The sequence below is a fragment of the Prorops nasuta genome, unplaced genomic scaffold (genome assembly GCF_024137725.1).
Source record: "Prorops nasuta isolate Cenicafe-Biocafe unplaced genomic scaffold, Cenicafe_Pnas_1.2 PNAS00045, whole genome shotgun sequence".
Taxonomy (NCBI): Eukaryota; Metazoa; Arthropoda; class Insecta; order Hymenoptera; family Bethylidae; genus Prorops; species Prorops nasuta.
In genome coordinates this window covers 725,719-752,321 of record NW_027116842.1, presented here as the reverse complement: position 1 = coordinate 752,321, position 26,603 = coordinate 725,719, and the positions used below count along the sequence as shown (strand labels likewise).

General features: G+C 30.7%; 1 protein-coding gene across 1 annotated transcript; it reads right to left on the bottom strand.

Annotated features, from left to right (window-relative positions):
- Positions 1–806: 806 nt before the first annotated feature.
- On the bottom strand, positions 807–24,998 carry IntS2 (integrator complex subunit 2). The gene is made up of 4 exons (XM_066744500.1): positions 24,647–24,998; positions 14,346–16,631; positions 10,749–11,055; positions 807–1,287 (listed from the first exon to the last, which is right to left on the bottom strand). The coding sequence occupies exons 1-4, from the start codon at positions 24,931–24,933 to the stop codon at positions 835–837; spliced, it is 3,333 nt and encodes a 1,110-aa protein (XP_066600597.1). The 5' UTR covers positions 24,934–24,998; the 3' UTR covers positions 807–834.
- Between the last annotated feature and the right edge of the window lie 1,605 nt (positions 24,999–26,603).

The following is a 26,603-nucleotide window of genomic DNA, read 5'->3' as shown; positions in this document are numbered from 1 at the left end:
GTTAAGGGTTATGTGCAGTGAGTAAATTTGCAAAATCGACTTTCAATTTTTACACTTCCTAAAAGTACTATCCCTTAAGAATATTTGGCCAAACTTTTATACTTTTCTAATAGAATTTGTCGATTTACTGGGTTAAAATGTACAGTGTGGTAATGCGGTTTCTACCATTACAACTTATAACTTTAAACACGATTATCTCAAAACAGTTCAACATATAGATTTCAAACTTCACACACTTTTTTTAGGATAGAAATCTGGGCCATAATCGAAGGATTTTTTATTATCTTGAATACATTTTTTTCCTCAGCTAAAATACCATATTTTTTATCAAAATTCTATTTTCATTTTTAAAATCTTGCCATTTTGTTTTTTTATTATTTTTGAATATCCTTCGATTAAGGCCGAGAGAAACTATTCTAATTTCGAATTATATCGTGATTTTTGTCCGTAGGTGATCCAGTACTAAGAAATTCTACTCATCGCAAACATCGGTTTTCAAAGGTCATCCAGGACGCCGCATGCTAACGCCAAAAAAATTATTTTTATTCTTTGTTAAAATTCATATGTACTTACTAAATATTACTGTATCATGTAGTTTACTTAGATTTCTTTAAAGCATGCAGAAATTCTTTTAAAAAAATTTCGAAATAAGAGGTTTTCTTCGAAAAATAACTGCACGTAACCCCTTCATAAACAATTACATCTACAAGCTAAAGTAACAATTTTCCTATCACAAATTATTTTATTACTATTAACATAATGGTAAATAAGAATCACTGTGAGTTTTTGTAAATAAATATATTTTATTTAAGATTTATAAATTATAGCATAATATTAATAAATTGTTGATTGCATTATAGCTTTTTGCAGTAAAATACAAAAGGTAGAATTAACTTCGTGGCACAAAGTATGTGCAGATTTATCTCCTAGTGCTGCTTGAGCAGAGCTAACTCTACCTAACTGTATCAATAAACTTGTTGTATCTTCAGCTAATGGAGGAAAAGCTAAAGATATTCGAGTCAAAGCAGGTAAAACTGGTATAAATAATGTTACTCTGTCTTTTGCAGGTAAAACTCCTAACAAAGTTATTAAAGTATTTATCGCTAACCGTGAAACACTTAAAGTTTTTGGTAAAGCGTACTGAATTGCAAGATGCGATGTTAAATCAACTGCAAATATTTGCTTTTGAGGTTCCGGTTGGGAAAGTAATTCAGGTATCCAATCTAAGCATATATGCATGGAAGGAATACCACACACAGTGATAGGAAGTAGCTCCCTTGAATAACCCTGAAAAATTGCAAAAATTAGATATTAAATTTTAATGAAACAAAATTGCGTTATAATAATTTAGATTGAATAATATAACCATGGCATTTATTTCACAATACGAAAACTATACATTTATTTTAAATGGATACTGTCAAATTTTAAAAAACAACTTATTAAGGTTAGTTAAACATTTAAATTTATCGATATAATGTCAAAATTATAAAATTTTAAGTTAGTAATTACGCTTGATTCATACCGTTTAATGATACACGCTTTTAATTTGAAAGAAATGGAATTGTGTATGTCAACAGGAATATCCTGTAGCTCTTATTAGCAATTCTTAACGGGATCCCTCACGCGTGCTTTACCGACAGTATAAGTCAATAAACATTTCGTTTAATAAAAGTCAAATGCGAACCAAATTGCAAAAACGGGCTTCTTTATGACAAGGTGCCAATTCTAACGAGTCAATCCAGCTTAAAAAAACTCAAATCGGATGAAGAATAACGCTGTACCACTGTCCCGGGTTCTTGAAATGGAAATAACCAAAAGTAACCTCTCTTCAAGAACGCGGCACAATGGTACAGCGTTATTTTTCAACTAATTTGAGTGTTTTTAAGTTCGTTTGACTCGTTAGGACTGGCACATTATCCTACAAATGCCCGATTGTTCAATTTGCTTCGCATTTGAATTATATTAACTTAATTGTTTATTGACTTGTACTGTCGGTAAAGCACGCGTGAGGGATCCCATTAATATCGTTAACGGGATCCCACAAGTTCTCTGTAGCCAACATTACGGAATGAAAAACGAGGGAGAATTGTCCAGCGTTATTTTTCGGCCGATTTTTATGTTTTTGTGCGTCTTGGAATGGTTAGACACTCATCTTGTCATAAAAAAGCCGTATTTTCCAAAAAACGAAAAAAAAAACAATAATATTGTTTAAAAATTCGCATTAATAATATTTAAACGCAAAACAAATCGAAAAATCGGGTTTCTTTAAGACAAGGTGCCTGACCTAACGATTCCAAAAAGCCCAAAAACTTTGAAACCTGTTGAGAAATAGAGCCGTACCATTGTCCCGCCTTTTTGAAGTGGACGAAAACCTAAAATTTTTAGGAAGGAAGCTAGCCTCCTGCCCCTCTCGCGGCTTACGCTAACGTGTTCCCCCACACCAGCATCGAAATTTATTGTAAAGCTTCCCTCATATTGACGCTATTCCCCTAACTATAGCTATATACATCAAGAGACACGGTAGTCTCTCGACGGCAAGTACATATAAAAGTAGATAATGACATGTCTATACCGCCGAGCACTACTGTGTAACTTATACAGCAAGTTTAATCGTCTCAATTTTTAAGCAATTTATTTCAATGAATGATCAATTGTCATGATTTAAATAAAGCTCTCCTTAAAATGGTTTTGGACAAGCTTTCATTTGAGCCCACGAACATCAAAATCGGTTCACGCAATCCAGATATCTCATACTCTGTTAACTATATATATAACGAAAAATTTCATTTCTTTCCGTCATCTTCTTCTTCTTCTCCAGCCACAGTGTATATCTCGGGCTGAAGTTGGTCGCCAAGAGGTAAATGACGCCATTCTTTCTAAGCGTTGCCAACTAGTTAAACTCAACTACAAAATCATGTTTGTTAACTATCAAATAAAATCGAGGTAATCGATATAACTAATCCGGCGACTTGTTAACTGTCAATTGTAATATAAGGTTATGTATATTTAATACAGTGAGGTTGTTCATTGTTATGTTAGTGAATGTGTTTAATTTTTAAAAAGATAAATAAATTCGTATAATAATGATATAGGAAGTCAATAATTATTAGATAAGTTAAACAATATTTTAGAAGAAAAGAGGTTATATGCTTTGTGGTACTTGTGAAATTTCTTTTTCAAATAAAATAAATAGAACATTTCTATTTTCATTATTGAGAATAGAGGTGACTGGATAAAGTAAGACTAATATTTACATATTTTCAACACTGTGCCAAGGAGAAGTATACTTTCAACATTTATGTGCATTGGTGATTATCAGGATCATATTAATTGCAAGAAATTGTTAAGGTATTTGAAAATCATATGCTAAACTTCCAGGTATTGAAATCATTAACAAAATGCATGTTTAACTTTTTTTTCTTTAAACTGATGTGGAACATACTCTCCGATAAGTTATATCATGTATAAAAAAAAAATCTAGGAGACAATATAAAACTTTCTTATTACTACGATTAAAGAAAAGTAGATGAATATTTTCTAATCGTTATTTAATATTCAATTATAGTATAAAAAAGTATTAACACCAAATATTTATTTACGCTTCCTTAAGAAGAATAGAAAAAAAATTATCCAAATTTAATTTTTTATAAGAATAACATTGATTTTTATAATATAATATGTAATATATTTTTTGGTACTTAGTCAGATTTTATTGCGAATTGAATTACAATAACTTGTTTATTGTTTCATTGTACAGGCTTGAGCTGTAATATTTAATAGAAGAAGTCAGAAATGATTCCAGTTTACCATAGAAAGAGTCATAATGCAAAGTTAATGTTGAGAGTTAAACCTAACGAAAACGTGGAGAAATTAAAAAATTTGGAAGCCAATTTTTAATAGTGAAAGACTTGCATGTGATTTTGGGCATAAACACTTTGAAATATATAAGTCAATTAAATCATAATTATAATGATAACATCATCTAGAAATGAAACAATGAAAAGAAGTCATTATTTTAATATTTTCCATGTGATAGAATTTAAAGTGAATAATTTTGCGAAACTGAAAGCAGTATATCCACAAAAGAGAGGCTCCCATTGTGTAAATAAGTGTATTTCCTAGTTTATATTAATGAAAGGAAAATATAAATGGTACTAGTGTGCTGGAGAAAGTGCCATAATTCAAAGTTGATGTTGAGGGTAACAGCTAAGAAAATGATGGATAAATATGAGTTAATTTATAAGAAAGTCCTTGAAAGTGAAGTGCCTGCAGGTGATTTTGGGCATACAACTTTGCAATTAGAAATAACAAAGTTGATGAAAATTATAATAAAATCATGTACATGTGTAAATATGAAAGGAATTCATAATTTCAATATTTCACATGTAATAGAACATACGGTGTGTAACTTCAGGAAACTGAAAGCAGTGTACCTAAAAAACATAGGATTCTATTGCATTAACTGGTATATATTTTACAGTTTATATTAATGAAAAGAATATATAAGTGTTACTAGTTTACCAGGGAAAAAGCCATAATGCAAAGATGATAGTGAGAGTAACATATAAGAAAAAAGTGGATTTAAAGGTAAATTTAGAAACAAATTTTTGAAAGCGAAAGGCTTTAATGTGATTTTGGGTATAAGATGTTGAAAATATAACTCAAACAGTCATTGAATCCTATGTTAAATGCCTCTAAAAGTGTAATTATGATAAGAACTTATCATTGTAATATTTTGTGTATTTTATTACATAGATTAATAAATTAATATCTCGAACTGAAGCTTTACATTATGGAACGATGAGAACATTGAAAAATGTTTTGTTAGATTGAATTAGTTAAAACAATTTTTTAGTTTTAATTCCTATATTCTTACAAAACATTATAAGATCCCACCAAAGACAAGCTTCACTTGTAAAAAAAAGACGGCAAGTACATGAGTCGTATTTAGCATGATTAATATATAGTAATATAAAATATTTTAATTAAAAAAAATAGTGAAATCCAAATGTTAGGCAAGTATAAATTTTTTCCATGACGAAAATTGAAATTTGGAAAAAAGTAAATAGTAATACAAAAATGACTTGCCGGGCCCGTTGTATGCTACCGTATTAAATAGCCACATTTTTAACTTACGAGAAGCAACGCTTATATTGCAAGATAGCGACTTATACATGAATATTACGGGCCCGGCATGTATTTTTTGTATTACTATTTACTTCTTTCCAAATTTCAATTTTCGCCATGGAAAAAATTTATACTTGCCTAACATTTGGATTTCACTATCTTTTTTAATTAAAATATTTTATATTACTATATATTAATCATACTAGATACGACTTATGTACTTGCCGTCCTTTTTTTACAAGCAAAGCTTGTTTTTTTGTGGTATATAAATACCGCTAAAATAATGTTGAGAAAATTTCGCAAATACAATGAAATTGCTAAAAATGCAATTATTATTTTGAAATAAAATTGTAGAAAGGGAGATTTCGTAATGCTTGAAATATAAAGCATACTGCGAAACGCAGTACAATGGTACAGTCGTATTTTTCGACCGAATTTGATGAGACTAGTAATAATTCAAGCCATTCTTCATGTAGATTATCCTAAAGAGCTCGCATTTTCGATAAAGCTTATAGTTTTCCAGTTATGAACGACTGAAGTTGCACGGCGCACAAATACATATTTCTTCTCTCGCGTAGATCAGCTGTTACGCACGTTCATCTTCAATCGTTCATAACTGGAAAACTATAAGCTTTGTCGAAAATGCGAGCTCTTTAGGATAATCTACATGAAGAATGGCTTTAATTATTACTAGTCTCATCAAATTCTGTTGAAAAATACGACTGTATCATTGTACCGCGTTTCGCCGTATGCCTTATATTTCAAGCATTACGAAATCTCCTTTTCTACAATTTTATTTCAAAATAATAATTACATTTTTAGCAATTTCATTATATCGGCGAAATGTTGTCAACATTATTTTAGCAGTATTTATATATGTATATATACAGTTAGGGGAATAGCGTCAATATGAGGAAAGCTTTGCAGTAAATTTCGATGCTGGAGTGGGGGAACAAGTTAGCCGAAGCCGCGAGAGGAGCAGGAGGCTAGCCTCCTTCCTAAAAATGTTAGGTTTTTGTCCACCTCAAAAACGCGTGACAATGGTACGGTTCTATTTCTCAACAGGTTTCAATGTTTTTGGGCTTGTTGGAATCGTTAGGTCTAGCACCTTGCCTTAAAGAAGCCCTATTTTTCGATTTGTTTTGCTTTTAAATATTATTAATACGAATTTTTAAACAATTTTATTTTTTTTCGTTTTTAGGAAAATAAGGCTTTTTTATGACAAAGTGTGAGTCCTAACGATTCCAATGAGCCCAAAAACATTAAAATCGGCCGAAAAATATCGTTGGACAATTCTCTCTCGTTTTTCGTTCCGTAATGTTGGCTACAGAGGGCTTGATGGATCCGGTTAAAGCGCGTGATTAACAATAAATATCACTAAATATAATAATGACAGTTTAACTACATAGGGTAATTCATGTAAGGAGACCGAAGACAGAGTTGCCAGAAGCGGACAATTTATTAAATCTGCGTTTTGACTCTCATTTCTTACTTTTGCTTAAGGAATAGGAGTTTTGGAGTGCGTTCATGCATACGATACTATTAGCGTTATTTAGCGCTACTGCCCATAGGAAATTATCTGAAATATGTACGCAGTAGCATTGATAGGGTCTCTGTGAACGCGGCCTTGATCGAGAAAGAGAATTAATCGTTTCTGACGACTATCCCCAGGGCTGTGAGATCAGGGTTGGCCTTATTTGTAGTAAAACGACCGAATAGAGAGAGATATACGCATGCACTATAAACGCGTACATCTGCATGAGACAGATGATTATGTTTTAGCTATAAAAGAGACAATTCTGTCATTACAACTCGCACTACTGAAAAGGGACCAAGAGGCGGTGAACCCAGGCTAGGTCTAAACAAAACCTCCACTCTGACCTTCCAGTGCATATAACTGCTTAGGTTTGGACGTCAAAGTGGGGAGACTATTTAGAAGAAGACTGGCTTCACTGGCCCGAGGTAGCTCAGTCTAATATGCAAGGAGGAGATAATGTATACTCTTTGCGACAAATTTAATATTTCGAGTAAATTTTTAAAGTTTTCAAATTGCTATTTTTCGGTTAATTACAGTCAGATAGGCTTATTATTTACGGCTAAACTTTAGTGAGTTTTCAGCGTTACTGACTAATCAAGACGCATCATAAAATTTTCATAATATTTATTGATAAAAAATAAAGTTTACCTATCTTAAAGCTTGAAAACAAATTTATGAATTTCAGATTTTTACGATTTGTAGATACTAGAGTATTAATTTTATGGAATTGCAAGATAAACTTAATTTAATGATTGCATTAGAAAAATATAAAATATATTACTTAGTTTTCTAATAGCTCGATAATACGTACATTTTTTTATTTCGTTATCAATAAATATTTCGACAAACTGATGATACGTCTTTATTAGTCAGTAACGATAAAATCTTACAAAAGAGTTGTACTGCAGAAAAAAAGTTGATTCGACTATATATAAACGATAAATCGCTATTTGAAAACTGGAAATTTATTCAAATTATAAAATTCGTTACGGAAAGTAGACGTCGTACCCTCCCTTGCGTAATAGGTTGAGCTACCTCGAGCGCGAGTCGCGTTATGTTTATCAGGTCCTCAATTGATCTACAATTTGAAGTTGAGAAGTTATAACAGGGTTTTTCATAAAAGAAAAAACCTAAATTTTATACAATTTTTGTTTTAAAATCCGTGTTTTTAAATGAAAAAGCGTCTTACTGAAGCATCAGGAATAAGTTTAAAAGTGGCACGAAATTGTACAGTAATAAACCATATTGCTGTTTCTATTTTAATTCAATATGGCGGCTTCAAAGTAGCACTTTAAAATTAGACATATTTGAATATTTTCTCTGAATGATATTTTTAAGAAAGTCTTCAAATAAATAAATTGTATGACATAAAAAAGGGAATTCAAAGGTAATCTAACTTTAATTTGAATTTCATTTATAAATTGTTTCGAGGTCAAAATAATTTCTCGAAATGTGCACTTATATATTTTACTGTAATAATCAGAACTACGGAAAACTATACATTCAACCAGTTAATTTACTTAACCCTTTGCTGCCACATTGGGGTATTTCTGACCCTATAGCAGAGATGTTAATTCGAAGGAAATCCCCTGCCCCACCACGACTACCAGACTCTCACTAACAGAGCCGTTTCGTATTGGTCAGGTCCCCACTCCTGTTTCGACTCGTTGATAATGACTACCATCGTTTTCATACGTATGCCTGATCAGCCTCCTTCGCTAGTGTTCAGTTAGCTCCGGTATACTATAAAAGAGAGTAGGAGCGATATATTTTTATTGCACCTCTTTCTCACACTATTTCCTCGTTATCCTTTGCTTTAAAAAACTCACAAAACATATAGATGTTTTTTATATAAAGTCACATTATTCAATTAACTGAAAATATTTCAATTTTTATAATTAGACTAAATCAGAAAATATTATTATGTGTCCATAAATATGAGCAATTCGTGCATTATACTCTATGCAACTTCTCTAATAATTTACACATTTTTTGAAACCTTTGAGGTAAAATGAATAAAATATCTTACAATTTGCTGCTTTATTTTTTAGTTCTAATACTTACAATTATTTAATATTAAAAAACGAATATTTGCCGGAAAAAATACGTATTCTAATGTACAATTAAACTAAGTTGGAGCAAGGAAATAAATAAATAAATAAAATTAATTTTAAAAATGAATAGTTGAAGAACTATATTCATTTATTGAGTTTTTAATATTTAATAAAAGTAAAAAACTTTGAAATCCCTCCCTTTCATTTAATAATTCATCTCATTGTTCTAACATAGTTAAATTGTACAATGGAATACGCATTTTTCCAGCAAATATTCTTAATTCATTATTAAATAATTGCAATTATTAGAACTAACCAAGCAGTAATTTGTAAAAAATTTAATTAACATTATCTAAAAGGTTTCAAAAAGTTTGTACATATTTAGAAAAGTCGCACATTGTATAATGTTCGCTTTACTCGTCTCTATGAACAGACAAGATTTTCTGAATTAGTCTAATTAAGAAATTGAAATAGTTTCATTTAATTGGATAATGTGATATTATATAGAAACCATCTAAATGTTATATCATTTATGTAAAGCAAAGGATAGCCAAGAAAGAGTACCAGAAAGAGGTTCGATAAATATATGTATATTGCTCCTTCACACTTTTATAGTATACTGGAGCTGACTGAATTCTAGCGAAGGAAGCCAACCACACGTACATACGTACCAAAGCAATAATAGGCATGATCAACGAATAGGAACAAGAGTGGGGGGCTAACCGATACGAGACGGCTCTGTGTTAGCAAGTCTGCCGATCCCACGGGGTCCGATATACTCTTTTCTCTCACTCTTATACGAATAAACGATAATGGAGCGATTCGACTTTCTATAGCAATTATCTGTTTCACAGCTATATTTTGTGGAATAATATGACGATAAAACTGTATAAACTGTAGCTAAATATCTACAATTTCTTGTTCTACGCCAATGCTACCCCCACGTGGTCAGCATACTATTGTTATATGCTATAGTTTGCGCTCGATTTTTCCCAGCCACCATTTTCTCCAGGAGCAGATTCGATAAAGGCCAGTGTACGCTGCGGAAAATTGTTTCGGTTATCTCTTGACTAATTTCATTCCGTAAATTCTTTGCTAAACTCCTATACCATTCTACAACACGAAGACGACGATTGAATCTCCTATAATGTACCAGGAGGAAAGAGTGTGCAGAGAGAGAATGGCAGTAGTAGAGGCATATGATTGGCCGGAGGTCGAGAGACCGAACAGGGAACGAAGAAGGAACGAGGTATACGCTATGTATAAGCTTGGCATATACCCCTCCTTCCTCATCAACCCTACACTAATAGTCGCAACCCCCTCTATCCCTCTTTCTTGCACCAGCCCCCTTTTCCTCTCTATCTCTATCTTTATTTATTTCTAAATTTTTCTCCCTATTATCAAGCGACACGGTAGTATCTCGACGGCAAGTGCATATAAAATTAGGTAAAGACATATTAATACCGCCGTCGAGGTATTACTCTCTTATATAGCAAGTTTGGCCGTCCCAATTTCTAAACTGATTTTTCTACGCGAATAATCCATTGTCATGATTTAATTCTCTGTTAACCCTTTCGCTACTACGGGTGACTATAGTAACCCGCCACAAAACGGTGCATGGACACGACAGATAACTATAGTCACCCACCATATAATGTCACATCTCTTACAGAAATTAAATAAAAAATTGAGGCAGATGCTATCAATTCCATTTTTTCAGTTCGCAAACAATTATAAGCGTTGTAATGTTACAAAGTCCTTTTTGAGACAAAAGTCTTGGTTCCGAATGTTCAAGACTCAGCACGGTGCTCCGTTCCAAGCAAGGCGCTCCGCGGTGAGGACCGCCGTAGTAAAAGGGTTAATCCTAGTAGTCTCTCTTTATGAAACGCAGATTTACAAAATTCATTGGCTGATAAATGCCTCTCACTCGCTTCTATAATATGCATTAACGCCGATAAACCCTGTACATTACTAACTTCAAGCTTAACAAAAGTTCTGAATATAAATACCAGTTAAAGATTTCTTACCTGAAAATGAACTAATTTGGCTAATGATGGATCAGCTATAAACACTTGATGTAGGTATGAGCATACAACACTTCTGATTTCTCTTAAAGACCATATTTGTCCATAAACTAATTTATCATCTGGCATTTCTAAACAAGCTTCTAATAAAATTTGCAGTGCAGCACTTTCTTGACCTGCGATTAATGCCGATCTTAAATCTTCTCTTTCAGTTTCACTCGATAGTTGACCAATTTTTTCAATTAAAGGCTTATCTTGCATATGCCTTGAAAGTTGTGATCGGGAAGCAGCCAGTGTAGCTTGTAAAATCCTATTAATATTATAAAATAATATAACAGATTAATCTACGTAATAATTTTTAACATAATCATGAAAATTGATTTGATAATCATCCGAATAAATGTTGAGTTATCGTATATCTATATTATTTCAAAATACATTTAATTTTTAAAAACTCATATCAAAAGATTCATGGATTCTACAATTAGTTATCTGCTTTCATAAAATTAAATTCCTCAAAGTTTTAATTTATCAATGTTAAACACATTAGATATATCCATTAAAAAAACTTTAGTCTAAGTATAATTAGAATTCTACAAAGCATGTGACCTGCTAAAAACAGTATAGTCAAAAATCTCGTAAACGAAATAAAAAGTGATTTGGACAAAAGTTTTAAGATTTTCAGAAAGAAAAAAGGATAATGTGCTATTGATATGACCTTGCGCAATTTCTCAAAAGTTACATTTAATTCTTTAAATGACATTTCCAATTTTATGTAGACATTCGCTCTGTGCGTTCAAACACTAATATAATAAAGTGAGAGTGTATAATAGTGCATTTAAATATTATCAGCGTTACCTATCGGTAAATTTTGTCATTTTTGTTGGAAATTTTTCGTATTCGTATACAGTTATATGTACATTCTCACTTTATTATATTAGTTTTAAATGTATAAGAGCGAATAGTAGTATCTGAGCAAAATGGACATGAAAATATAAAGTCCGTAGAGACACTAGTTTCATATAAAAAACAAATTCATTACTGAAACGTGCACAAAGAGATTGTACGTTAGGATTTTTATTTTATCTGACTCATTAATTTTAAATTTCAATAATAATTCATCTTCACAGCGAGCTATCTCATTAGCTGTTACACAATAGCAATTGCTTCTGGTGACCAAATTTATTTATAAATCCCATAGAGAAGAAAGTAAAGTATTACATTTTGGTAAGTTCTAATACAAAAGCCGTTAACATATAATTGAATGTTAGGTATCAAAAAGTAAATGCTTAATTTACCTTTGTACGACAACTATAATTTAATCAGTAATGGCAGACTCTTATCATATGGCAGCAATTAAGACTATATTATAGTTTTTAACTAACACCTCTCCTGTACTGATTTAAAAAACTTTAAATTTAAGAAAATTTATATATTTTATTTTTTTTTTTTAATAATATTAACTACCATATTAGATAGACCATTTTGAAGTTATCATTTTGGATCTGAAATTTGTATTCAATGACCCCAAAAATCTCAGAGTAAAAAGTTTTATGAAAATCTGCTAGGACTTTCCCTTTATTTTTAGAGGATAGATTATGGTAATTTTTCTTACCAATGAATTGGATAAAGACAATGGGTAAATTGATATCTATCTTTGACGCGAAAAAAATTGTATGTATTATTGCATTAACGGGATATCTCACTCCTGCTTTGCTGACTGTACAATCAATATACAATAAGGTTAATAAAATTCAAACGCGACTTAAATTGAACAAACGGCCGTCTTTAGAACAAGGTGCCTATCCCAACGAGTCAAACAAGCTGAAAAATACTCAAATCGGATAAGAAATAATTCTTTACTATTGTCCCGCGTTCTTGAAGAGAGGTAATTTCTGGTTGTTTCCACTTCAAGAGCACGGGACAGTGGTACACCGTTACTTTTCATCCAATTTGAGTGTTTTTAAGCTCGTTTGATTTGTTAGGGTTGGCACATTCTCCTAAAGACGCCCATTTGTTTAATTTGCTTCGCATTTTAATTTTATTAAACTAATTGTTTATTGACTTGTACTGTTGGTAAAACTGGCGTGAAGGATCCCGGTAAAACACATCAAATTTGAAAACGCTAAAATAGCAATGGCTGACAATAGGCAGAGAGACGAACAAGTGACTCGCTGCCTCTCTCCCTTTTTATAACTCGTGCTAATCCTCCCCATAAGATGAATTCATTTGTTAATATAGAAGTTGCTGGATTTGAAACAAGAGAGGAACAACATATTTCTTTCTTGTTTTCTATCTCCCTTCCTTACATATACATTTAAACATTAACCTGTAGAAAACCGGAAAGCCAAAATATTGACTCAAATTTTAATCGGGCTTTCTATGTAATCAATCTATGTGGTATTAAGTATTTTTTCAACCCATTTTCTAAGGGCGTAGGTCACTTCTAATCCCTGTCTCTAAAGGTTAACTGCATTTAGTTGACATAGGTAATGAATGAACATCTATGCGAATGTGTGACAAAGACAGACAAACAGAGAGAGAAGTGTATGACTTCTCTTTCATTGTGCTTTCACCATCCCTTAGATGACGAATTAATTCAGTTTATGAAAAGAAGCAATAAAAGTAATGGAAAAAAACAGCGAATCACTTGCTCATCTTGCTTTCTCTATCATTGCCCAATGTTATGCCTATCTCCTTCCCTCAGCTATTTTAACGATTTCAAACTTGACTCAGTTTGTTTAGCAATTCCTGCAGATAATTAGAAGCATAACTACAATGAGGAAAGTCATTCTGCAATTGGGGGGGGAGGGGGTATTTCAAATAATATAACTTTATACACAGAAACACACTATTCCTTTATACTCCATATAATATTAAACATGTTTATGAAAATAAATGCTATCCATTAGTATCATATTATTTTATTTATTGGTAAACCTAAATTAAAAACTGTGCTCAGCCTACTATATATATAGATATGCAGTAATTATTTTAATAAATCATAATTAATAATGCTCAAATTTTGAATACATTAAGAATCGAGAATCATGGTCATTTACAAGATTATAAATAATTTTGAATAAAAATGAGCATTAATTTTTGTACGACAGTTTAATCTGTTTCAGCATATTTTGTAAATATTGAACCTGAATTTCGTATGCACGTGCATTTACTGTTTGACATTGCTAACTCACGTGTTATGGTAGAGTATAAATCTTGAAAAACATCCGAAAGTTGCAAAGTTTTCCGAGCCCTATCTAATTAAGTATTATGCAAAACCGTAATATGGTGTAGTATTTTGTGAAGTTCTCAAGACAAAAGTTAAAATCTAAGATGCAACGTTACATATATACAATTTAAATAATGGAAGGTAACCTGTAAACTTTTGTTCAATGTTAAATCGTAGCGTCATCTTTTTTCTTCATTCAAAACCTATAAAACTCGATTATAAAAATTTTAAGATTTTTTTAGTTTACGAGTTTCATGACAGTACTGTTTAAAATAGACTACATTATATGTTTTGCGAATTTAAATTTTATACAAATATCATATTGTTGTTGTAAAAATATATAGTCAAAATTAGAACATAAAAATTACCTCATTATAATTGAAAGTACAGGAGCACAGCGAAAAACTCTAATGTCACACCTTAACACTTGTAAGGGATCTAGTACAATATTTTCTTGAGTTAAAAATACGTTATTTATTATTGAATTCTCAATCAGCAATGCATTTATAGATAAAACCCACAAGCATCTTGGGAGTACAGTATTTAAGCGTAGCCACACTTGTTTATAAAGCTCTTGTATATATCTAGGAACGTTTTGATTTAAAACATCTTTAAAATAAGTAATAATATTTTCCACATATGGCCATATATCAGTTGGCTTCATACAGATTAGCTGACGCAACATGCGGCCCGTTCTTGATGGACAGATTTGAATATAGCTAAAAGCTTCTTTAATAGAAAAAGCATTAATTTTTATATTTTCATAATCTTCACTAATGCTATCTAAATTAATCATTTCATCATCCAGCCAATCATCTACAAGTGAAAGATGTGGAAAATGTGTAGCTAAAAGTCTTAAAAGTGGAGAGAATAAGCCAGCATAATTCATTTGGTCTCTTTGTACTTGTTGAAGGAGATATTTAATAGGTAATTCCGATAAAAATTCAGTTGAGTATGATTTAACTTTTTTACTTTGCAATACAAATGTATGCATGTTGGACAATCTAACGTCTTCGTATAATAAAAGGTAATATAATAATAATAGTTGAGAAGTTAATGAAGGTTTAACAGCATTGTATTCTATGGTTTTAGTTTTTAAGTTAGCATTCGTTTTATAATCGAAGTTTGCTCCAAAAACGCTGTTTTGAAATACTTTTCGTATTTCATCTTCCGTTATAGGTTTATTTGTATGCTCAAGTGTTTTAGTATTCATTACAAGAATAGAGTTCACGTATACTTCTATTAAAGCAGGCAATACTGGATGGAGTGGTGATACGCTATTACAAACTTGTTGATAAATCCAATTTTTTATTGGTACTCGATGTTTGGCAAAAGCTCTTGATTTTAATAATTGGTGTATACAGTGCACAGGTAAAAACCCAGGAATATTTGCATTTAAATCTGCTGTTACAGGTACTTTAACAGCATGGGAAGTAACAACTTGCTCAGTAAAAATTTCCTGTATAAAAATTTGTTTCATTCTAACAAGATTGTTAGGTCTAATAGGTATTTTCATCCCTAATGTAGAACAAACGAGCTCACAGATTGCTGACAATTGATTACTGTGAAAATGTATTGCCATTAGGAGAAGCATCTCTCCAAAGCTTGCTGTTACACCACTAGCACTTTCGAAATATGCTTCTTCTTGAACTAACCATTGAACCCATTCAATACTTTGTTTTTCTAGATTATAATGACCAATTAATGAGGGACAGGCAATCAACATACATAATCCTAGAGACACAAATCTTACTCCTGCTGGTGATGGTGGTGGATGTGACGTTAGTAACTGAACTATCATATTAATTTCATCATCCTGAAATTTGATTCCACCAATTCCTCTTAAGGCACAGTACAGTCTTAACAATGCACTAGCTTGTACCACCTGACTTTCAGCTAATTGACTATCTTTTGTTTGAATTATGATGGCATGTAATCTTTTAAGCAATTTTTCTCGTAAAGCTTGTAATGCTGAATGAGATTCCCATTTTCTTTTTTGACCATTTCGTATAAACATGGCTATCCACGTTCTAACTTGTTGATCATTTCCAAGTAATAAACCAGAAATAAATGCTACAATATCATTCTCTGATAAAGAAGTATCAATATTTTCAATATTTAAACTCAATGTTATAGCTAATGCTGGCATTCTACAATATTCCACACATTTTGCTCTAATTGCTAGAGCTTGACTCGGATTCATTTGACATAACATTGTTAAAGCCAATGTCCTAATACGACCTAAAGCAGTTTCTTCTTGCCTTTCAGCATTTGCAATTAAATGAGAACATACTTCGTTAAAACAGTCTGGACTATTAGCAACTATCCAACAAATCATTTCTGGGCCATGCTTCACATGTAATAATATTTCAGTGATATCTGATATTGATAAAAGAGTTGGTAATTCTGCTAAAGCAATGCAAATAACATAACAGATCTCTTCCATGTAAACAGCATTGTCAAAAAGATCAGATTGCTTTATCTGAAAGTCTTGATTATTCTTAAATTCTTGTATTTGAGATGCTATATATAAAATTTCACTTAGTACCAATCTTATTCTACGAGTTGATTCACTTCTTTCAAATTCTAATGCTAATCCACTTTGCAATGATTGCGTCAGTATACTGTCTCCATGTGCATTGCCTAATTTTTGTCTGAAAAAAATATTGGTTTAAAGATTTAAATACATAATAAATAAATAAAAAGGGTGTCCCAGCAAGGGAGAGCATCTGAAATATCAATTTTGTTTTTAAACAAAGAGAAAAAGGGCAAAGTCGTTTAGTACTAATAGACACTTTTAACGACATTAATATTTTATTTCTGTAGGTTGTGTTACTTAAATCGCTCCAGAATCGAGAGATATGACGTGCATGGTAGGCAAATAGGCGCATTAAGTTTGCAGTTATTTTTCCAGCAGGCAGTTTTGATTTCAATTAAATGTTAAAATTTTGTTCTTAAACGGCCACGTACCTTAAAAAAACTACTCCATCGTTTTATCCGCATAATTTACTGCAAGAATATGCTTCTTAAAAAAATTAAAAAAATTTCCTCTAAAGTAGACATTGTTTTTACTAGGTGCGACACATATGCATTGATTCGAAGGCGAATCATTCAATGTGTCGCACCTAATAATATCGATGTCTGCTCAACACGAAATTTTTTTAATTTGTTTAGGATGCATATTCATATAGTGAATTATCCGGAGAAAACGTTGGAGTAGTTTTTTTAAGGTACCCGGCCGTTTAAGAACCAAATTTTAACTTCTAATTGAAATCAAAACTGCCTGCTGGAAAAGTGACTGCCAACTTCAGATTCATGTTTTACCGACAGTACAAGTCAATAAACAACTAGTTTAATAAAATTCAAATGCAAAGCGAATTGAACAAACGGGCGTCTTTAAGACAGGGTACCAGTCCTAACGAATCAAGCGAGCTTAAAAACACTCAAATCAGATGAAAAATAACTCTGTACAAGTGTCCCACGTTTTTGAAGAGAGGTCACTTTGGTTATTTCCATTTCAAGAACGCGGAAAAATGGTACAGTTTTTTTCATCCGATTTGAATGTTTTTAAGCTCGTTTGACTTATTAGGATTGGCATCTTGTCCTAAAGACGCTTATTTATTCAATTTGCTTCGCATTCGAATTTTATTAAACTAATTGTTTTTTGAGTTGTGCTGTCGGTAAAGCAGGCATGAGAGATCCCGTTAAGGCACTACTGTATCTCTTCATGAAAAATATATAATTCGGTTTAGAAACATTAAAGTGATCTTCACCCGTCTTTTGTAATACTCTCCAAGGTTAAACAAGTAATGTTTGTTAATAGATCGTTTTAAATTCGATAACTCTTGCCTAAAATAATCTTTTTTTTAAAGGAGGAGCTTCGTGTAACAAGTTTTTAAAATCGATTTTTTTTATGTTATAAATGAACCGTAAATAGCCTTAAGATATTACCTTTAAAATATTACATTAAATTTCGTACTGAGTGCATAGTTATAGAGATTTTTGTAGTTGTGCGTCATGCAATAATATTGCTTGCGGAGCGTAATGTTCCTATTTCTCAAAATCACGTTTTCCGAATTGGTGGTATGTACGCATAACTCGAAAAGTTCTCAACCGATTTAAAAACTTTTTGTTTCGTTTTAAAGGTAATAAAATTCCCCTATAGATGAACATCAAATCAAAAATATTTTACGAATTAATATTTCATAATCTGTTTTAAAACTGAACAAAAAAATAGTCACAATGAGATTTCATTTTTCATGATAGATACTTATGTTTAAATTATCATTTTTTTCAATGAAACGAGGTTCACCCAGAGGGGAAATTTATTAAGATTGTAGTAAAAAAAGAAAAACATGAATTTTTGGCTTTTTAGGGAAGGTACATGTCACGCCATTTGAGGATTTTCATGCGGATGCTATAACATTAATGTTAAATAACTTTTTTTGTAACTCAATTAAAGTAAACAAAAAATATGATAATCCTTTTAAGAATACAAACAATTAACAGCAAAAATAGCGATTCGATTAAATATTCAATTATCCTTGAAAAAAAAATCCCAAAATCTGCTATTTTTTCGTCGTGTTATACGAGGCTCCCCCCTTAAATTTGTATTATTTTCAATATATTTTACCGTCTTAACGGGAATCTGTATACCGACATTATAGGACAAAAACTACTTCACATGTAGCGTCTTCATTTGTTGACGGATTGTAAAACTATTACATGTTTTTGGAAATGCCAGAAGCTTATCTACTAAATTACGGTGGAAAAATTAACAAAAAAAAAAATTTTTTTTTTGTTTAAATAAATATATTAACATTATTGAGAAATAACAAATAAATCGCAAAATCCCCCAACGTACTACTTTACTAGATAACGTTTTTACGATTCCAAAAAGTCCACAAAATGCAAATCCGTCAAGAAATGACGACGCTACGTGAGAAATAATTTTTGCCCTGTAATGTCGGTATTCGGATTCCCGTTAAGATTTTTCGAAGACCCTGAATTATCATGTATATATGATTACGATTGAAACCATTTACTTGTCGACAAAATTACGAAAATATCCTATTTCTTTTCTATCTTTAGAATGTACTTCCCTACTAACCAGTTTCTTTTAATTAAAAAATTTTTCAAGGAAACTAATATATCTGTTTATCATCGAACAAATTGGTACAATATTTTTAATGAACTTGGCCTTAAAATGACCTTCAATATATCAAATAAAATTAAAACAAAAAAGTACGTAATTCTATAAAGCTATGAAAATTATACAAATTTCACTAGAAGTGTTCTTCTCTAAAAATTATGGATAAAAAGATATCCCATGTACAACAGAAATATATAGTGACACAATTTAAATACATGATGTACATGAAATTTAAGATGATCTTAAAATAAATTTCAAATAACTTTTTAAGGGCTACACTCCTTTTAATTATAAGTATTGAAAATGGATCCTTCAAATAAGACAAAAATCAACTATATTTTAATCCTCTATATGAAAACGTTTTTAATGACAGTCAATAGCAAATCATGAAAACACTAAATCCTGAAAATTTTAATTTGAGCCTAACATTTGCCACAGAATTGTGCAGCACTGAAGTCTTTATTTGGCTACCTGATAATCAAGAGACACGGTAGTGTCTCGACGGCAAGTATATATAAAAGTAGATAATGACATGTCTATACCGCCGAGCACTAATGTGTAACTTATACAGCAAGTTTAATCGTCTCAATTTTTAAGCAATTTATTTCAATGAATGATCAATTGTCATGATTTAAATAAAGCTCTCCTTAAAATGGTTTTGGACAAGCTTTCATTTGAGCCCACGAACATCAAACTCGGTTCACGAAATCCAGATATCTCATACTCTGTTAGCTATATATATAACGAAAAATTTCATTTCTTTCCGTCATCTTCTTCTTCTTCTCCAGCCACAGTGTATATCTCGGGCTGAAGTTGGTCGCCAAGAGGTAAATGACGTCATTCTTTCTAAGCGTTGCTAACTAGTTAAACTCAACTACAAAATCATGTTTGTTAACTACCAAATAAAATCGAGGTAATCGATATAACTAATCCGGCGACTTGTTAACTGTCAATTGTAATATAAGGTTATGTATATTTAATACAGTGAGGTTGTTCATTGTTATGTTAGTGAATGTGTTTAATTTTTAAAAAGATAAATAAATTCGAATAATAATGATATAGGAAGTCGATAATTATTAGATAAGTAAAAAAATATTTTAGAAGACAAGAGGTTATTTGCTTTGTGGTACTTGTGAAATTTCTTTTTCAGATAAAATAAATAGAATATTTGTTTTTTAATTATTGAGGATAGAGGTGACTGGATAAAGTAAGATTAATATTTACATATTTTCAATACTGTGCCAAGGAGAAGTATACTTTCAACATTTATGTGCATTGGTGATTATCAGGATCATATTAATTGTAAGAAATTGTTAAGGTATTTGAAAATCATATGCTAAACATCCAGGTAATGAAATCATTAACAGAATGCATGTTTAACTTTTTTTTCTTTAAACTGATGTGGAACATACTCTCCGATAGGTTATATCATATATAAAAACAATTTTCTAGGAGACAATATAAGACTTTCTTATTACTACGATTCAAGAAAAGTAGATGAATATTTTCTAATCGTTATTTAATATTCAATTATAGTATAAAAAAGTATTAACACCAAATATTTATTTACGCTTCCTTAAGAAGAATAGAAAAAAAATTATCCAAATTTAATTTTTTATAAGAATAACATCGATTTTTATAATATAATATGTAATATATTTTTTGGTACTTAGTCAGATTTTATTGCGAATTGAATTACAATAACTCGTTTATTGTTTCATTGTGCAGGCTTGAGCTGTAATATTTAATAGAAGAAGTCAGAAATGATTCCAGTTTACCATAGAAAGAGTCATAATGCAAAGTTAATGTTGAGAGTTAAACCTAACGAAAACGTGGAGAAATTAAAAAATTTGGAAGCCAATTTTTAATAGTGAATGACTTGCATGTGATTTTGGGCATAAACACTTTGAAATATATAAGTCAATTAAATCATAATTATAATGATAACATCATCTCTAAATGAAACAATGAAAAGAAGTCATTATTTTAATATTTTCCGTGCGATAGAATTTACAGTGAATAATTTTGCGAAACTAAAAGCAGTATATCCACAAAAGAGAGGCTTCCATTGTATAAATAAGTGTATTACTTAGTTTATATTAATGAAAGGAAAATATAAATGGTACTAGTGTGCTGGAGAAAGTGCCATAATTCAAAGTTGATGTTGAGGGTAACAGCTAAGAAAATGATGGATAAATATGAGTTAATTTATAAGAAAATCCTTGAGAATGAAGTGCCTGAAGGTGATTTTGGGCATACAACTTTGGAATTAGAAATAACATAGTTGATGAAAATTATAATAAAATCATGTAAATGTGTAAATATGAAAGGAATTCATAATTTCAATATTTCACATGTAATAAAACATACAATGTGTAACTTCAGGAAACTGAAAGCAGTATACCTAAAACACATAGGCTTCTATTGCATTAACTGGTATATATTTTACAGTTTATATTAATGAAAAGAATATATAAATGTCACTAGTTTACCAGGGAAAGAGCCATAATGCAAAGATGATAGTGAGAGTAATATCTAAGAAAAAAGTGGATTTAAAGGTAAATTTAGAAACAAATTTTTGAAAGCGAAAGGCTTTAATGTGATTTTGGGTATAAGATGTTGAAAATATAACTCAAACAGTCATTGAATCCTATTTTAAATGCCTCTAAAAGTGTAATTATGATAAGAACTCATCATTGTAATATTTTGTATTTTATTTAATAGATTAATAAATTAATATCTCGAATTGAAGCTTTACATTATGGAACGATGAGAACATTGGAAAATATTTTGTTAGATTGAATCAGTTAAAACCATTTTTTAGTTGTAATTCCTATATTCTTACAAAACGTTATAAGAACCCACAAAAAACAAGCTTTGCTTGTAAAAAAAGGACGGCAAGTACACAAGTCGTATCTAGTATGATTAATATATAATAATATAAAATATTTTAATTAAAAAGAATAGTGAAATCCAAATGTTAGGCAAGTATAAATTTTTTCCATGACGAAAATTGAAATTTGGAAAGAAGTAAATAGTAATACAAAAAATACTTGTCGGGTCCCTAATATTCATGTGTAAGTCGCTATCTTGCAATATAAGCGTTGCTTCTCGTAAGTTAAAAATGTGGCTATTTAATACGATTGCATACAATGGGCCCGGCAAGTAATTTTTGTATTACTATTTACTTTTTTCCAAATTTCAATTTTCGCCATGGAAAAAATTTATACTTGCCTAACATTTGGATTTCACTATTTTTTTTAATTGAAATATTTTATATTACTATATATTAATCATACTAGATACGACTTATGTACTTGCCGTTCTTTTTTACAGCAAAGCTTGTTTTTGTGAGTAAAGTATTCACGAGTGTTACTTCTTTAAAAAATCATATATGAAAAAAATATTGCAGAGAAAAGTTTTAAAGCATTATATTACACAAAGTAATAGCCCTTGCTGTAACCTGTTGGTGGTTTTCAAGTTCGCTAGAAAGTATATTTGTGTTTGAATTAATAGTCTACACAAACATTCAATATATATATTTCCATAATCATTTCACCAAAAAATTTAAAATGACATTAAAATATACAATAGACTCTCAAACAACTTAGTCAATTGTCTTCGAGTCATAGCACATTTCATTATTTTATGCAATATTAAGCTTTAAAACATTTATATGAAATTTTATTCTTGGAAGCAATTAATTGTGAAAAATCTAGTGTACTAATTACTTTTTCTAAGATATTAGCTACTCAAAGTCCTGATCAATATATACACATTAATTTAGGAGTTATGATGTCCTTTAACAAATGTACAATGTACTATAGCACTTATATATGCCACTCTTTTTCTGAACTTTGCAGACATATTCTAAACAGGCTGCAGTGTACACAATAAAAAGTTTCAAAGAATTTAGAAAAGGAACTTTGGTACTCGAGAAATGTTTCTGCTACCCATGTACCAAGAGCATATTTGCTTTCCTATAGATTGAGTAACCATTGCACCAAAATTTTCTCAGTATTTCTAAGAGTTTATATGGGAAGATCTGGTAAGAGACGAAAGCCAAATAAAAATTTTAACGTTTCAGAACACTGCTGCAAGCAGTAAGTTTCAAATGAAACATTTAGGAAATTAATGTCTCATAATTTACTATCAATTGTTATTTAACAAAATTCTGGAATTACAGATTACAATACAGGCAACTTCAAAATTCACTCACTATATTTTCTTTGACACATTTTAGAAAATTTTAATACCAACAGTTAATAATAGTTTGAAGATTTGGTCAATCCAATGACATTCTCCTATATTACTGTTTAAATAAAATAATTTTCACATAAAATATATAGCTTTCTGTAAAATACTTATTTTTAGAAATTTGTCAGTGTGAAGTTAATAAAATTTATGACTAATATAATATCATAAAACATGTCCTTTCAGACTGAATAGCTTTGACCTGTAACACCTTGATTTATCTTTAAAAGTAACAGAGACATTTCAGATGATCATGCTTGCTGTTAAACTCCATATATTAAAATTCAATTATATAAGTTTGGTAAAATTATAAATTAATTTCAGTAAACTGCACTTTGTACATTCTGTTTTTATAATAACAGTGTATACAAAAAATATTTATCAACATACAGAAAATATAGAAAAAGCAAATGAAATAATATTAGTTTACGTCTTAGCTTGTTACATGTTAATTAAATTTAAAACCTGCTGCATTAATTGTCAGCTTGCACTGTGCAATCTATTTGACTCAACTTTTATTAATTCAAATTTTTAATACTTTGCAACACAATTATTAAAACAAATTACAACTTAATTGTTATTGATATATTTCATACATGGAAACTATATACTTTTTTCTTAAATATAATAGTTTATTACTATTCTTTTTTTTAATATATAATGCCTATGATTCCTAGTTAAGTTTTTATATATTAATTTTAAAAATGAAAAAACTTAGGAATTTTAAAATGCACAAATTCTTTATTTACAAATCTGAATATAGTAAAAGTTTTACTAAAAGTAGTTATGCAATATCTTACAGAAATATTCTAATGTAATAAAAAAAACTTTTCAAAATAAAAAAACAGCTTTTACACAAGAAACATTCTCATAGTTGAGTTGTCATAAGATTCCAGTGCCAACTATATTATTAACCCTTTGCACTCCGCTGTTATCATACAGAGAGCATTATATCCCTTTAGAGGGCACAATAGAGTGCAAAGGTTTAAATTGAAATGCGCAGATAGAGCCCATTCCATTAAATAAAATTAAGCTGGAACTTTAGTTAAACAGTTATTGATACAAAGAACAAGTTAAGCAATTTATAAACATTAACGTGAGTCAACTTGAATCTAGCTTATATAGAATTCAGCTTAAAATTGGTTTAATGGTATGGGCCTATAAGTTTAATTTGATTTTGACTATGTATTCAGTAATACATATTTAATTTTCAATTAAATTAAAATAGTTTAAAAAGAACTTGAAAATGAATAAGATGCCAACCTTAGCTGTTGTTCTTTACGTACATCAGTCTCTAAAGCATGAAAATCAATAGAGAGCAATGCTATTATTGAATTAACCGATTCAATTCCAGAGAGAATTGTTAATACTTCTTTTCTTCCTTCTACACATTTTTTCGTCATATCGAGTGGTGAGATTAGACTCATTCTAACCAAACATGGTAAAATTGGTCTAATTTCTTTAGACGGGCAATCTGATAATCGCTTTATATTTACATTTTGAATTGCAGTAAAAACTTTAGGAGACACGGATAAATTTGTTTGTAACATTTTTTCGCTTTGATCGAAGAACGTTTGGAAATTACAGCTCTATAAGATTTGTCAAATCCGGCATTTTAAATTTTATGAGTGTTTATAATCAGCAATCGTATTTTGAATTCGCATTCAAGTAGTTGCAGTGATGCAACTGAAGCCTAAGGATGTTTACGTTCAGTGATCTGATCCGTGTTAGGGTTTACTACAGTCGCAGTAATACAACTTTCGAAAAAAAACCCCTAGATTAACACGGATTTGGTGAGGAGGCTTACGCGTGTGGATCTGTAGTGGGATTCTGTAACTCTTAGCGACAACTTTCGGTATCGTTAAGTCCAGTTACCGACAGAAATCGCTAAGTGCGATTCTGTAACTCAGAGTCAGCGATGATTGTCGCTTGTAATGTCGGTACTGTCGGTAACCTATCGAATCCTACCGAATAAACGTACCTTTCCTTTTTAAGAAAACTCTCAGTTCAATCTTAGTTAATCGACGGAGTTACGAACAATTGAAGTTAATATAAATTGTACTAAACCGAATCATTTAGCTGAGAATTGATATTTCACTGAGTCTTTTATTGAAAGGAAAACTAATAATATCGTTATAACTTAACAACGACCGAGATAGATGTCGCTAGAGGTTCAACGGTACTAATATAAAATTTATCCGACGAATAATTTTAATAAACCTTTGCTTTTCCTTGCACGCATTCCACCAAAAACTCACAATGCTCGTAATAAATAATATATACCACATCAACTATTATATTGTGAGTGTTTTTGGCCTCAAGTGGGTCAAACCCCTTAACGACAACTGTCGGTATCGCTAACTACCGACAGTTATCGCTTGCGCTAACGAATGAGCGATTCTGTAACTTTAGTTTTACGACAATAGTCGGTGCAACTCATATTTGTACGATAACGATAAAATTCGTTAAGGTTCTAGGGAAGTTGGTAATATTGGTGTATTTAATACCAACCGAAATAGGAATTTTTATGTTACTTGACTATATCAATTTTGACTATAGCAATTCTTACTATAGCAAAATTATCATATTTTATTTAAAAGAAGTATTAAAACGTAAGTATATTTTAATTAAAATAACTATTAAAAATTAATGTTTTAACATTTTTTTGAGTCAGACAATGTACAGTTAGTGCCTGTGTGCTATAGTTAAATAATACAATTAATTCTATATTTTAGAGAATACCTCTGCATATATACATATATATATATATTTAGTTATTTTTAAATATAAAAATTGGAAAAATATTAAATTTTATTTCCTATGATTTTTACTGTAAGCCTTAATTTATAAAGAAAATTTATTGTAAGTACTTTTTTGTGATATCTAAATATTAATTTAAGAAATATTTGTGACATTTATTATATTTACTTTCTCGGTAAACTTCTACCGACGCCTATCACGGTCGTCGTTAAGTTAACGATAGAATTCGGTAGCGACCGCCCTTTTTAACGACAATTATCGAAATCTTTGTGTTACAGAATCGCTCTTAGCGATATCTCTCGGTAACTCGATTCAATTACCGAAAGTTGTCGATAACTAGTTACTGAATCCATATAGACGGAAGTTACAGAATCGCTCTTTTCGTTACTGCAAGCGACAACTATCGGTAGTTAGCGATACCGACAATCATCGCTGGGAAGTTACAGAATCCCAGCACTGA